This window comes from Lithobates pipiens, unplaced genomic scaffold (genome assembly GCF_037356315.1).
Source record: "Lithobates pipiens isolate NorthernLeopardFrog02 unplaced genomic scaffold, aLitPip1_a1.2 Scaffold_28, whole genome shotgun sequence".
In the NCBI taxonomy this organism is placed as follows: domain Eukaryota; kingdom Metazoa; phylum Chordata; class Amphibia; order Anura; family Ranidae; genus Lithobates; species Lithobates pipiens.
Window position 1 is genome coordinate 191156819 of NW_027507789.1, and position 15961 is coordinate 191172779.

The 15961-nt window shown below is 40.7% G+C and overlaps 1 protein-coding gene across 1 annotated transcript in view; it reads left to right on the top strand.

Annotated features, from left to right (window-relative positions):
- Window positions 1-5133: 5133 nt before the first annotated feature.
- CRHR1 (corticotropin releasing hormone receptor 1) overlaps window positions 5134-15961 on the top strand; it is a 324543-nt gene continuing 313715 nt past the window's right edge. The window contains exons 1-2 of the mRNA XM_077460170.1: window positions 5134-5342; window positions 8017-8865. Coding sequence (XP_077316296.1) covers window positions 8827-8865 — 39 coding nt within the window. The 5' untranslated portion in view covers window positions 5134-5342; window positions 8017-8826. The remainder of the gene's footprint in view (window positions 5343-8016; window positions 8866-15961) is intronic.

The following is a 15961-nucleotide window of genomic DNA, read 5'->3' on the forward strand; positions in this document are numbered from 1 at the left end:
TTAATATAAACCTGCAAAGGTTTGGGAGTGTTAGAATCTGAAGAAACATTTGGATTATTCTGAAAAACAGACTAGCAGAGAAATGCAAGCCGCCACTACTTCCGAACATTCCCAGTCTCTCATTCATTCTTCCTGTGAGTCTTTAATTTATTCTTTTCTGGAAATGTTATAGATAGGCAACTCCTATCCTCATATTGATTAGTGGTTCCAAATTAATATTAACTACTGCAGTAGGAAACAGACACAAAAAGATACACTCAGCATCTTTCCAAATCACTGTTCTGTTTATTCGTCACAATTGATTTTTTTTTATACACATTGATTAAGTAGGTATTACATTAATATCATGCAGCGGTACCCCCGCAAAGGGCTGCTGAAAGTTGTGGTCCACCTGTCACCCTGCCCAGCCCGGCATTCGCTTCCCAATCACCTTGAGTCAATCAACAGTCCATATGTTTGTTTTTGTATTAGTATGTTTTATTGAGGGATTTGAACTTGGATAGGGATGGAAACATATGGGATGCCCAGTAGAATTATAGAACAGTTAATTTGGGACAGAACTATGTACACTCCTTGCACACAAAATTTGTTCAAACTCCTCCTGCACAACACTTGCTTGCAGACTATCACTCCCTCTCTCCTGCACAACACTTGACTCCAGGCACAGCTAGCACATGGTTAGGCCCAACACTGACTCAGTCAGGCCCTAGACGTTGCTGTTTGTAGGCAGGGACCACAGCTCCCCTTTTGTGTAGCAAAAATAGAAAGTCGTTAGTGCTAACTGTCCTATTGGGGACTACTGCTCCCAGCAATCCCTCTTCAGGCCCTGCCAGCCCTCCTTGCTGCAGCTGCCTGACTCCATTGCTTGTGACATTGCAATCCTCCCTGGCTCCACACCCGGCTCTGACTGTTGCCTCTCAGTCCTCTCTGGCATGGCTCTCCAGTACTCCTGATAGCACATGTCACTCACCAGCCCTCCTGGCTGCACACACACCGGTGGTTCCCTCCTGAAGGCTTGCCCAGCAGCACTAGCTCCTGCTGTCCTCTCTGACTCTGACAAACACGCAAAACCAATACTTTTATTTTATTTTACTAATTATTTCAAGACATGTCTCCTAACAAAGGCCATTATTGACATTCTTGTTTACCATTTTGGGCTCATGCACGCTACGGCTCAAAAAAAAAAAAAGCCTTTTTTTACAGGCATTTGAGCTTTATTTCCACGCCTCTAAGGGCTAATGCACACTGCAGTCCAAAGAAGCTCAAATAAGATACTCCTACAGGCGTTTTAGCTTTTTTTTTTTTACTTTTTTTTCTGGAAACTCCCTCCATGTTAGTCAATGTATTTTCCAAGTTGAAGACCAACCTTTCCACCAAGAGCACTAAGAAAGCAATTTGGAGGACCAAGGGCAGCATTATGAAAAATGTAGCATGAAGAAAATGCATCACTGACTGTTGGTGTAAAATAAACCATTTGGTATTTTGAAAACATGGTGTCCTCAAGTGCTTGTTTTCTTTAAAAAAAAAAAAACGTAACAAACGTAAGTACACATCATCAAATACATTGGTGCATTTAAAGCATTTGTACAAGGTTTTCATTGCTGAATGGTACGCATCGTGTTTCTAATTGTTTCATGTGATTGAGAAAAAAATGCTCCCACAATAGGACAAGACTCAATAAAACTTATAATGTCAAGAAGAAAGGAAAGTCACAAAGTAATATGCTGATGAGCCAGGATGGTAGCTAATGCAAGTATATATAAAGGTGCTAAAACAGTAAATGTTATGCCCCGTACACACACGAGCGGATTTTCCGTCGGAAAAAACATGGATGGTTTATCCGATAGAATTCCGCTCAAGCTTGGCGTGCATACACACGATCACACAAAAGTTCTCTGAACTTTAAACCGTCAAGAACACGTGACGTACAGCACTGCGACGAGCCGAGAAAATTAAGTTCAATGCTTCCGAGCATGCATTGAATTGTTTCCGAGCATGCGTAGGAATTTTGCTCGTCGGAATTTGTACAGACGATCTGAACTTTTTCCGACCGAAAAATAGAGAACCTTTTGATGGCTGGAATTCTGCCAGCAAAAGACACGGCCGGAATTTCTGACCAAAAGCTCACCTCCGACTTTTTGTTGACAGAATTTCTGATCGTGTGTATGGGTCTTAAGAAGACATGGAGCAAGAAATTTAGAAATGATCTTGTGAGACACCGCTACGATGAAAAATAATACAGAGTATAAATTTTACATGGACAAAGAGGAACAATATAAGGCAAAGAAAAATATTCCAAGATCTGCAGAATCAAATGTTTGAGGTCACCATATCCCAAGAATGTAGGAAAAACAAGAGACTCCCTTGATGGGTGGGACTTTGAAAGTGACCAAAAACAATACTTGTATCATATTTAAAAAAGTTTATTACAAAATAGTCTATTAAGTAAAAAGACTTAAGTCGCAAAAGACAAAAGTGTATGTTAACATTTGTATGGCTTATGATACATATACAGACACATGTAGGCTTTTTGGATGAACCCAACGTTTCCGGATTGATGCCCTTCTTTAGGGTTTTTTTTAACATACAGGTATCTATTAGAAAAGCATATATATCAGTGAATAAGCATTAATACAGACGATATATATGTATCAAGAACAGAATAAGAATAAAATTACATAAAAGCACACAAAATTAAACCCTGTAGAAGGGCATCAAGCCAGAAACGTCGGGTTCATCCAAAAAGCCTACATGTGTCTGTATATGTATCATAATCCATACAAATGTTAATGTACACTTTTGTCTTTTATGACTTAAGTCTTTTTACTGAATAGACTATTTTAAACTTTTTTTATATGATACAAGTATTGTTTTTGGTCACTTTCAAAGTCCCACCCATCAAGGGGGTCTTTTTTTCCAATATAAGGCAAGGGGTGTTAGAGTAAACCTGTCAGTACCATAATTGTGCTAAATAGTCTTCCGTGCTACAAAGTAATCATCTAAGTCAGCCTTTCTCAACCTTTTCAACACAGAGGAACCCTTGAAATAGTTCTGCATTCTTGGGGAACCCCCAGCTAAAAATGAGAAATCTACAACTCATGATACATTATTGTGATGGTCAGTGGGAAGAATGGTCCCTACACTTGGGAAGAAATGGCCCAATGCTGAAGGAACCCCTAGCAACCTCTGGAGGAACCCTAGGGTTCAATGGAACCCTGGTAGAGAATCACTGATCTAAGTGGTGCTCGTACATACCTTACATGTCTTCCTGAGTGCTCTGAATGCCCTAAATACCAAATAGGAAGATGCTGCAGAAGATTGGCCAGATTGCAATACTGGCAGGAAGAGCCGTAGTTTGCATATTAGGAATCACTGGGATTCGTAACTTACCGTATATACTCGAGTATAGGCCGACCCGAATATAAGCCGAGGCCCCCAATTTACCCCCCAAAAAAATGGCAAACTTATTGACTCGTGTATAAGCCGAGGGTGAGACATGCCTGTCCATCCCTGTGTGTGTGTCCGTCCATCCCTGTGTGTCCGTCCATCCCTGTGTGTCCGTCCATCCCTGTGTGTCCGTCCATCCCTGTGTGTCCGTCCATCCATCCCTGTGTGTGTGTGTGTCCATCCATCCATCCATCCCTGTGTGTGTGTGTGTCTCCATCCATCCATCCATCCATCCCTGTGTGTGTGTGTCTCCATCCATCCATCCATCCATCCATCCCTGTGTGTGTGTGTCTCCATCCATCCATCCATCCATCCCTGTGTGTGTCTCCATCCGTGTGTGTGTGTGTGTGTGTGTGTGTGTGTGTGTGTGTGTGTGTGTGTGTGTGTGTGTGTGTGTGTGTGTGTGTGTGTGTCCAGCCTACCTTTGTCCCGAGCCTCCGTCCCGTGCCTTGCCTCCTTGCCTCCGTCCCGTGCCGGGCCTTGCCTCCTTGCATCCGTCCCGTGTCGTGCCTTGCCTTGCCCCCGTCCCGTCCCGTCCCGTGCCGTGCCGTCCCGTGCCCTCTTCGTCGGCGGCCATTGTAAGTTCAAAAGCTGCGCCGCCGCCTTCGCCTGTGATAGGCGGAACACTGAATTTCCCAGCAGCCTGTGTTCCGCCTATCACAGACGTCGTATCATCCTCGTCCGTAGTACGAGGATGATACGACGTCCGTGATAGGCGGAACACAGGCTGCTGGGAAATTCAGTGTTCCGCCTATCACAGGCGAAGGCGGAGCCGGAGGCGCGGCTTTTGAATAGAATGGCCGCTGTCTGTCTGCTCGACACGCTGATCGAGCGGGCAGACAGCGATGACTCGAGTATAAGCCGAGGGGGGCACTTTCAGCCTCAAAAAAGAGGCTGAAAATCTCGGCTTATACTCGAGTATATACGGTATATATTTTAAACAGGGACTTACTAAGTTGCCAAGTATGATTATTTGGGGTTTTTAGGTATATCTAAGTCCGATAGCTGACATCCTCCAGTATTCTGCATTCAGGTCCATCTCATACACTTTATCATGCTGAATTACAACACAGAGTGTACAGAACAGGAAAAGTCCTTTTGCAGCACAAGAGGTAAGCAGATTCCTACAGGGTTAGACCTGTTTAACTATGACATACTAAGAAGACATATCCACACACAGAAGCAAAAGCTCATATCTGTGCCCATTTGGATGCCAGTTAAGAGTCAAAGTGACAAGATAGAAAATAAATAGTTTCAAATAAAGATATAGGACTATCTTACATGGTGAATTTCAATATCAACAGTGCTTCACAGAGTTCTTTAATAAAAGTTTTTATGTACTGTAGGTTTCTAAAAATTCAAATACCAGGAGAGACAGAGATATACGGAATGAAGCTGTGCAAAAACAATATACTGTACATTTAGTACAAAGTGTGGGAGAGAAACAGAGGAAGGAGGGAGATGGATGTAGAGAAACGTTGATGTTAGGTGAGGAGAGGGAGAGATAAGAGAAGAAAGTGCATTGATACAGCAAAGGAGATCTTAACACACAAAAGAGCAGTTAAAGGGAGGGGAGAGGAGAGTTGGACTCTATCCAGCAAGAAAATGTGTAGGAGAAACAGAGAGAAGACAGGGACTGCTCTGTACAGTTAGGAAGAGGCGAAGGGATTCCCCCATATGAGAGATCCCCCCCACCCTCCAGGTTAGGAGAGCAAACAGCTGATGTCCCTGCCTTTGCTGACTGTCACAATACTGCTCTCCCTCTGCAGTGCGGGGATGTTTGGCTGTGTAATCTCTGGAAGGGACGCCAGGGGCTACAAAGGACTCGAAGACCTGCAGATGAGCTGGGGGTGAACTCACCCCGAACAAAACAGGACATTACTGCCAGCAAGAGGGTGAGACATTAACAAATACTAAAGGGAAGAGAGGGGGGAAATGGGCATATTCCACATTTCAATCACCCTGTTCAAGGCTATTTTTTTTTAATGCTTGCTTTAAAATAGGAAGCTACAAAACATGATTTGGAAGCTTAGCACCTGCAATATACATAATGTCAGCAGATATTAGGATTACAGGGTGCTTCTTCATTTTTGAGAATTATTAAAGGAGTCAATATCGAAATACCCAAAATGTATTACAGGATTAAACTACAAGGGTTGTAACTTAAAGCAGGTTGAAGAATGCATGGATACTCTCAATGACTGTAGGGTATGAACAGAAGTGATTATATCTTTTTATTTGCAATAATTTTTTTAGAAGAAAGAGAGAAATTACCACACCAAACATTTTCTTTCCTTCTCTCCTTGTGCGTTCCTTCTGATGCAGTCATGGCATAAGTAAAATAAGGATGCCCAGGCAGATTGACAGTGACAAACTGTTTTGTTCTTTAGCACAAGTAACTGGTCAGGGAGAGACAGGTGGGCAGGCAAAAGAATCAGAAAAAAAAGAGCTATTAGTGTGTGAAATCTAAAACTGTTAAACCCACATCCATTACATACAGCTGTCGGACCAGCAAGGGGCCAGCAGTGGAATCACACTAAACAATGTCCCCACCAGTGAATTTAGGTATTCTCACGAGACCTTTTGACTCGGTGTCACAAAGATGTCAAGGACAGAGGACAGACGCCCAAAGAGACATACCCTGGGGCTCTCAGAATGAAATGAAGAAAGCACATAATGTTTCTCTTGATATTTAATTATTTAACTGATATATTTATATTTTTATTAGGTCAAAGTGGTTTGTAAGGGTTTACAACCACTTTAAAGAGCTTAAAGAGCTAAAATATACAGTAGGACTCCAAGGCTAAAATGTAAGAGTCCTAAGCCAAACACTTAGCATGTTACGGTAAGGACCCCATTGCATGTAAAGGCCCATACACACGATCAGACTTTTTGACAACAAACATGCAAATTAGCTGTTTTAAGGCAACATCCATCCGTGTGTACGCTCCATCGGACAAACTTTTTCGGTTTTCATCAGACAAATGTTGACTGTACGAACAGACAAACTTTTTGACAACATAAGTCCGATGGAGCAAAGTCCGATCGTGTGTACAGAAAACCCTCGGACTTTACAACCATGCATGCTCAAAACCAATGCAAAAGATCACATAACAATGCAGAAGTTGACTAAAGGTGGTGCAAAGAGCAGAAAAACCACGTGATTTGTTGAAAGTTGGCTGAAAAAGTCAGATCGTGTGTATGCTTAACAAGTTCACGGCCAACACCTTTTGTACAGAAATCCACGGGAAAGTTGGTTTAAAGTCCGATCGTGTGTATGAGGCTTAAGACAAGAAATAACTTTTTTTTTAAAAAAGACAACCCACTAAACAATATATTATAACCTTTTAAATAGATCCTAATTTCTGAACCATGTAGTTTTAGAGATATCGCCCTTTGCTACCCTTTCATTTTCTAGCAAGGCACTTACATGACATACAGCAGTGAAGTAATAATTAAATAATAAATGATGGCTGACTTTTAAGCCTTATACACACGATTGGACTTTCCAACAACAAAACCGTGGATTTTTGTTCAAAGGGTGTTGGCTCCAAATTGTCTTGTATACACACGGTCACACAAATGTTAGCCAACAATTACGAATGTAGTGACGTACAAGACGTACGTGATATCTCCATTACGAATGCTAGTTTTACAAGACCGAGTGCTTCCGGCTCTTACTTGATTCCAAGTATCCATGTTTGTACTTTGGACTCTTGTCCGATGTCAGACAACACACATTTGTTGGTGGAAAATTTGAGAGCATGCTAGCCAACATTTGTTGGTGGAAAGTCCAACAACAAATGTCCGATGGAGCGTACACACGGTTGGACTTACCGCCAACAAGCTCACATTCAACATTTCCTGTCGGAAAATCCGATGTGCGCAGCATAAGTCTGCATGGTTGATCTTTGATTGAATCAATCAATGGCAAAGCCAACAAAATATGCTACAAATACACAATCAACGCTCTTGGATTTCACAGAACATTAATCCATGACCTATACAAACATCTGGTCCAAACCTCTAATTTAATAGAAAATACTGGTAAGCTGAATTACCCCCAGTCTTCAGAAGCTGGGCCTCACTCTCCCTTAACTATTGAATTTATATCATGGATGATATAGGAGTTGGAGTGAAACTACCATGCATAAGAAAGAACGCTCAAGATTAAGGGAAAGCTTACTACAGGCGTATCCAAGGGACAAAAGAATACAGTGAGTGAATCCAGCACTAAATTGGTACATCAGTGTGGATATCTTTATTATTACAAATTTTTGGATAGATCATGCTCTTCATACAAAAATTTAAATAATAAAAAACCTTGCTTCAATGTTACTTCAATATGTAAAATTGCACATAAGTTCCTCCTTAAATAACCTGACTTTGTATGAATTTTATGTAAATAAACTATTGTCAGGCAAAATGGGCATAACTTCATGTCATTTTTATTTACATATAAATGAACTAAGCTTCCATCGTGTTCGAGTCGGTGTTGGCTGATGCACTGTATATCTTAGGGCTGTAAAAATAAATAGAAGTTTTAGATCTTTTTATTTTCCTCTCTAGGTTTTATTCTTCTTTACGATAAGAACCATTCAAAGAGTGATCACTGGATAGAGGTGGCTGGAAGAGAGAACACTGGGATCATACCTTGGGAAAGAAGGAGCAGAGGGAGGGAGAGGCAGGAAAGGAGGAGGAGGGAGAGAAAGAGTGCAGAGAGAGGCAGGGATAGAGGATGCAGAGGTACAGTACAGAGATGCACAAGAGAAATGAAAGAAAACCTGGTGTGGGAAGGTTTTGCCAAATGTTGCAGAGGAGCTGAAGAAAGCAGAATCGCAAAAAAGAAGCTGGAGAGCAATATAAAATCAACAAAGAATGGGAGATAGAGGGTAAAGAAACCAAAGAACAGGAGCAAAAAGATCACACATGAATTGGGAATTAGAGAGAACAAGATACACAGTAAGAAGGAAAGATACTCACAGGAAGAATGTAGAATATTAAGATGCAAAACGCGGAAAAAGGGAGATAAGTGATCCTTGGAAAGCTGACCTCACTAAATACACCTGTCTTTTTCTGCCTTGTCCAACTATTCTTCAGTCAACCTTCTTCATATCTGGAGACCCATCCACGTAAACCTCAACAGCTTCTCATTCCTTACTCACCTGCTTATTTTCAAGGTTCGTGTGCTTTGTATTCCCTTGTAGTTCGAACCAGGAAAAGTCTGTTCTAAATGGGTGAGAAACACTTTCTGCACAATTGAGTCCTACTGGCACATCTGGCTACATTTATAGAGGCAATAAAGCACTGCGATATAACTTGTGTCACCTGACTTTTTGGGTTTTCTGTATTGAACGTTGTTAAATTCCTAAGAATAGAATGCTGCTATCAAAATCTTCATTGCTACTATTTGTGCAGGTAAGATAACATTTAGTATTTATTTCTGTTTCTGGCTCTTATCTGTACAACCTACCTTTGTATAGTTGTGAAATGGATTTTGTTTAACGTATAATAAAGGATTTATTTGGAAATAGAAGGACTGTATGGTGATAACACATGTTGGTTGAGGTCTTCTGTCAAAGTCAACTGCTCCAAGACCTTCACTGCTTAACTGTGGATGTTTGCATTTGGAATTATCCCACAAAGAGAGCCTAACAAGGAAACCTTTGTGTCTTTCTGAGAAATATCCTCAAATGGGGGGGATTCATAAAAAGCATCTAAAACAAAGCTATGTTTCTAAAAAGAGCACAGCCAATCAGCTATTACATTTCCATTTTCTAAGCTGTGATAAAAATGTAATATAGAGGCTGAATGGCTGCTATGGACAAGAGTACTAGTTGAGTACAAGTTGAGGAACTTGTCTCAGATACTTTTTATTAATTCACCTCAATGCAGGAATGTGAAACATTTAGCAATAGCGGAAAAAGTATTCCAGAAAAGTAATATTACATAAGAGGAAAAAAAAGGCAACTTAAATACATAATCAGTGACCTACGATGAATACAAAATAAAACGTGTCTGTTACAATAAGTTGCAACTACAGACAGTCGGTACAAAGTTTATTCTGACATTATGTTCTTCACGTCTTTGAATTTTGTTAAAGATTAGTTCCTCCTTTTGCTACATATACCCTTTCTTTTCTTTTTTTCTCTCTTTATAAGGTTTTTATTGGATACCTTTTCATAAAACTTCCCATCACACCATGTAACTCCTCCCTATAACCAACACATTGTTCCATATCCTCACAACTCCTCCTGTCACTCCATTCTCTCTCTACGACCACTTTTCATATAAGGGCAATAGATAAATTATATAATATGTTGCAACAGTAGAGCAGCTACACTTCACGTTTTTACAGGTTGTTAGATGAATGAGTTATAAACCACAGCCAACACTCAATGTCAGAAATATAAAATGATTGGGTGAAGATGTATCTGATTTTTTTCCTGTATATTTTGTGAACCTCATTTTTAAACCCCCCCTGGTACATAAAGGACAATGGTTCTACATAATAACTCAAGTTTTGATGCAGTTAATCGCATACCTGAGCCATTCTGCCAACGTTTACTTTTTATCTTGCTTGGTGGTTAATGGGTAGTTTAAGATGCAGCTTCATTTAACTAAAGCAATTACTTAGTATTGTGATTTGATCTCCCACAAACCAGCTATTTCGTAATTGTGAGTCGATTTTTTACAATCAGCAATTAATCGATATTGCTAGTCTATATGTGTATTAAAAAAGGTGAACATTCATGTCCAAATTTTTGTTTGTACATATATGCATAAGCTACCTGTTGCTTGTTGACTAATTGCCTTATCATCTTTTTATTTTAAACTGCTACATGTTAAATCCATCTGTTTTGTACTTTATATAAGTGACTAAATCCAATACAAATGTTTAGAATTAAAAAAAAACTGTGATGGAAGTGGATGGATGCAAGGCTGTAGATGAAAAACAAGTGCCTGGAGTGTAATTTGTCCATAATTTACTTGCTAATTTGCTGAACATCATATATTACAAAGTGGTAATTTGTGTAAATTTGAAATCAACATGGTACATGCTGAAAATGCTACGTTGGTATCTTCTGTGTGGTCTGATGATTTAGAGGTCCTATGTGTAGGTCCAGGGTCTTAACAAATGACTTGCAGCATTGTCACTGATGCTTCATGCTCTACTTACCTGTTAAGACAAAACGATGCTTCATTAGCCATGGCTAACAGTAGAACTGGTGGCAGTGCAGGTATTCATAGCTGTGTTATGGACAGAAGAGTTCATCACGTTACTAGTGAACTGATTTACTACCTTCACTGTATGATGGCAATTAGTGCATGCCAATAGTGATACACAACCGTGTGTTTTTATGTTGCTGTGCAATCTTTTTCCACAATTCAGAATAATTGCTTTTGCACAAATACCTGGTGTAAAGACCTAGTCCAGTTTTTTTAAATCTTTGTGTCAGTTGCTAAGGATAACCACAACATTGGTGTATAAAATAGCCAATGATTAATGCCTAATGTGCTTAGAAATTAATTTTTATATGTCATTCAGTTTACAAGACACTGATTTCCTAGGAATTAAAGACAGACATGTTTACCTGCTCTTTAATACATTTGTTAACTGTATGTTGTATGCTACACAAAGTGTTCAATGATGGCTCATTCATATAATCTGTGAATGGATATATAAATATGGATATCTTTCACATAGGGTTGCTTATTGTTTAAAGCGGAGTTCCGCGTTTTTTTTTTTTTTAAGTCAGCAGCTACAAATACTGCAGCTGCTGACTTTTAAAATATGGACACTTACTTGTCAAGGGCACCTGTAATGTTGGCACCCGAAGCCGATCTAACCCTCACATTTCAGGTGCTGCCACCGCCATCCTCAATAAGGGAATCAGGAAGTGAAGCCTTGCGGCTTTACTCCTGGTTCCCTACTGCGCATGTACGACTTGCGTTGCGCTATCCCACTGGTCCCTGCTGTTTTCTGGGACCCTTGTGTCTCCCAGAATACAGGGGGAGGAGGGGACGGGAAGTGGCGTGGATACCTGTGGGTGGCTCGGGTATCTGTGCCCGGAAGTGGGAGCAAAATACCTGCATTAGACATGAATTCCCCCCCCCCCCCCAAAAGGTGCCAAATGTGACACAAGAGGGGGGGGAGGAGCCGGAAAAGCGGAAGTTCGATTTTTGGGTGGAACTCCGCTTTAAAGTAAACCTGTCACAAACTTGGGCAATTCAAACACAGCATATGATGAAAATGCATAAGCAGGGGCCACTCTCTGTGGAAACCACATTTAAACTCTTCAGTAGATCCAGACATACCACATGTAAAGATAGCTGAATGTATATGCAAATCTCAACTTTTCCTCTTCCTATCAGCCTCCAAAGCTTCTCTATTGATTACTGAGCCTTAGTGAGGAGATTTATCCTCACATCCTGTCAGGACAGGATGTGATGAAAATCTCTCCAAAAGAGGCACAGGCATGGGAAAGTATAAGAACTTCTGACAATGTTTCTATTGCTGACCATGCTGGTGACAACCACAGCTACAGGAAGCAAGATTTAAAAAACTCCCAAAGGGTTAAAAGAAAAAAAAGCCTGACATAAATGTTAAAGTGGTTGTAAACTCTCCCCCACAACTTTGTCCCATGTAAATCGGCATTAAAAACCCTAATGAACACTGCTTGTAGATATCTCCTTACTTGCTTAGTATGGTTCTAATACTTTTTGTTATTTAGAATGACATCACTGAGCATGCCCAGATCTTCCCTGATTTACGGAACACTCTGTGTACTTGTCTATCTATTATCAGGACTTCCTACGGCACAACACTGAAATCCCAGGAGACTGCAGAATCATTCAGAGCTTCCTCCTACACCCCATGTGACCATGTGACATCACATGCAGTGTAAACCAGGGCATTGGACAGCATTACTGCAGTCTTATCAGCTGAAGCTGATAAGACTGACAAAGGCAAACATTAGATAATCGGCACAAGTAAGTACTATGAAATAAAACAAGTCAGCTATGAACAGGGAACCAGGGTTGCCATAGAAATGTTGGATTGAGGAGGAGGCTTAGTTAACAGTACAGGAAGTGCTCAATGTAAGGGTGGAAATACACTACACTGTGGACTCAGAAAACTATACTTAAGATGGCACTGCCTAACCCCTGGAAACAAGTTTTTTAAAGTTTCTTTAAACAGTAAGTAATATGCAATTTGGGGTGGATTACAGTGGCTATAGTTTGATAATTATGTATTATAATGGACTAAATGAAAAGCAGCATTAGAGTGGGAGAGTTTACTTCCTCTTTAACTCTTCCGCACTATATCTAAAACAAAATGACTGGAATTAGGCTTCAAAGTTATGCAGCAACTTCCAGTGGCATCCCAAAGAGATTTTGGTGTCAGGTGGTCTTTTCGGAAGTGAAAATTATTTGGACAGCTAAAAGACAAAGTTATTAATGTTATTCTTTTTGTTCTGACTGAAAACCAAACAAAACTATGTATGGCCTACCTACAGCCATGACAATCCACGTGACTGCACAGCAGTACTTGCCAAATAATTTCCACATAAAAAAGGAAATGTGTGAGTAAGGCCGCGTACACACGGGCGGATTGTATGGCCTACTTAGTCCGTCATACAATCCGACGGACAGTCCGTCATACTTTTGAATGAACGGACTTGACCACACACGGATGCACAAACAGTCCGTCGAAAGCTTGCGCGATGACGTGTACAGCACGTACGACGGGACTAGAAATAGGAAGTCCAATACACAGCAATGCACCCTTCCGCCGTGTAAATCCTTTCTGGGCATGCGCCATTCTTGGTCCGTCGAACTAGCCTACTGACGAGCGGATTGTCCGCTGAAACCAAAGTATGACGGACAGAATTACGGAAAAACCGAAATACTTAGTACGCCAGACTGCACGCTGAAAAAGTCCGCTGAAGCCCACACACGAGCGGACTGTCCGCTGAAATGTGTTTCGAAGGACTAAGTAGGCCATACAGTCCATGTGTTTGAAAAATGTATAACAATTTATTGATAAGAAAGAAAATATTATACATAGTTACATAGTTAGTCAGGTTGAAAAAAGACATAAGTCCATCTAGTTCAACCATAAAATAAAAATAATAATAACTAAAATAAAAAATATCATACAATCCCATATACCCAATCCTATACCCACCTTTGATCGAGAGGAAGGCGAAAAAACCCCAGAAAAGCAGCATCCAATTTGCTACAGCAGGAAAAAAAATCCTCCCTGATCCCAGAGAGGCAATCAGATTTTCCCCGGATCAACTTTACCTATAAATTTTAGTACCCAGTTATATTATGTACACTTAGGAAATAATCCAGGCCATTCTTAAAGCAATCTACTGAGCGAGCCAGAACCACCTCTGCAGGGAATCTATTCCACATTTTCACAGCTCTTACTGTAAAGAAACCTTTCCGTATTTGGAGATGAAATCTCTTTTCCTCTAGGCATAAAGAGTGCCCCCTTGTCCTCTACATTGACTGTAAAGTGAATAACTCAACACCAAGTTCACTATATGGACCCCTTATATATTTATACATGGTGATCATATCCCCCCTTAATCTTCTCTTCTCAAGCGTGAATAATTTCAGTTCCTCTAATCTTTCCTCATAGCTGAGTTCCTCCATTCCTCTTATCAGTTTGGTTGCCCTTCTCTGCACTTTCTCCAGTTCCCCGATATCCTTTTTGAGAACTGGAGACCAAAACTGAACTGCATATTCCAGATGAGGTCTTACTAATGATTTGTACAGGGGCAAAATCATATCTCTTTCTCTGGAGTCCATACCTCTTTTAATACAAGAAAGGACTTTGCTCGCTTTGGGAACTGCAGCTTGACTTTGCATGTTATTATTGAGCTTATGATCTACCAAAACCCCCAGATCCTTCTCCACTATGGATCCCCCCCAGATCCTTCTCCACTATGGATCCCCCCGTTGTACTCCCCCTAGTATGTATGATGCATGCATATTCTTAGCCCCCAAGTGCTTAACTTTATATTTATCAACATTAAACCTCATTATGCAAGGTCATTGGACTCAATTAAGAGATATAGGTGATATAGAGAGCCTGGGTAACTATAATGTACTTACTATGGGGCCCTGTCACTTGTAGTTATTGCAGTTATACTTCAGGCACTTAGTAGTAATTTGACATAAAATCTGACCCGATCCTCATCTAATGCTGGCCATACACTATACGAAAAATCGAGCAAAGCCAATTTCGAAAAACGAACATTGGGCCGCAAGGGCAAACAATGGTGCCATCATGTAATGACCAATAAATTGTTCAGTGGACATAAATAAATACATTTTATGTTAGTTTTTTTTACATATACCTAGTGCAGACAGGTCGGACAGGAAACAAAGTAAGCTTTCAATTTATCGCTCGTTCGGCAGAAAATTTCCAAACTTGTCCTTTGTTTTTTTGGCTCAAAAACATCCAAACGATTATCGATTTGGTGCCCATTAAACATTCACAGTGATGTAAAAAAAAGTAAGTGAACCCTTGGTGTTCATAGTTGGCTGATCTTCAGTTCGCAGCAATGACTTCAAGCAAGTTCTTTTGGTAGCTTTAGATTGGACATGCATAACATTCCGAAGGCATTTTTCACCATTCCTTTTTGCAAAACTGCTTCAGCTCAGACACATTTGTAGGTTGTCTGGTGTGAATGGCTCTCTTGATGTCATTCCACAGCATCTCTATGGGGTTAAGGTCTGGGCTCTAACTGGCCTATTCCAAAATGCACATTTTCTTTTTCTGAAGCCATTCTGGGGTGGATTTACTTGAGTGCTTAGGGTAATTGTCCTGCTGCATCACCCAACATCTAAGAATTTGTAGGATATTTTGGTAAAGTTGGTAATTCATTCCCCCCCCCCCCGATTTTAGCAAGTGGTCCAGGCCCTGAGGCAGAGAAGTAAGCCCAACACATGATGTTCCCTCCACCATACTTCACCGCTGGGATAATGCTTTGATGTTGATAAACGGTGCAAAACATTTTGACTAGGTCTGTGGAAATGAAAGATTAATTCCTCAATTAATCAATGAATTTTTTTGATCGATCAAAATTCTTTTGATCGGTACTCACCTCTCTGCTGGCTTCCGGGTCTTCAGGGAGTTTCGTCTGAGATCTGGTGACGTCACGGACATCGACGTCACTGGACTCCTCCCTCCTTCCCCAAGTGTCTCCATCTGCTAACGCAGGGAAGGGGGGAGGAGTCCGGTGACGTTGAAGTTCTGATTGAACATAACGCGTACGGGGGAGGAGCTACGCATGATGTAATCCACTGCTGCCCTACAGAACTAACACGATTGTCGGCTTTACATGCTGTGTTTTTATCATCTTTATGTGAGTAGTTTGTGTTTGAACACAAAAATTAAATCTTATACGTAAGCGGTGAGCACTTAGATCTTTTCTTTCTACCCATGACCTGGCGTCCTTGCTGAGATCTAAGAAGACGTGAGAGAAGTTTATGG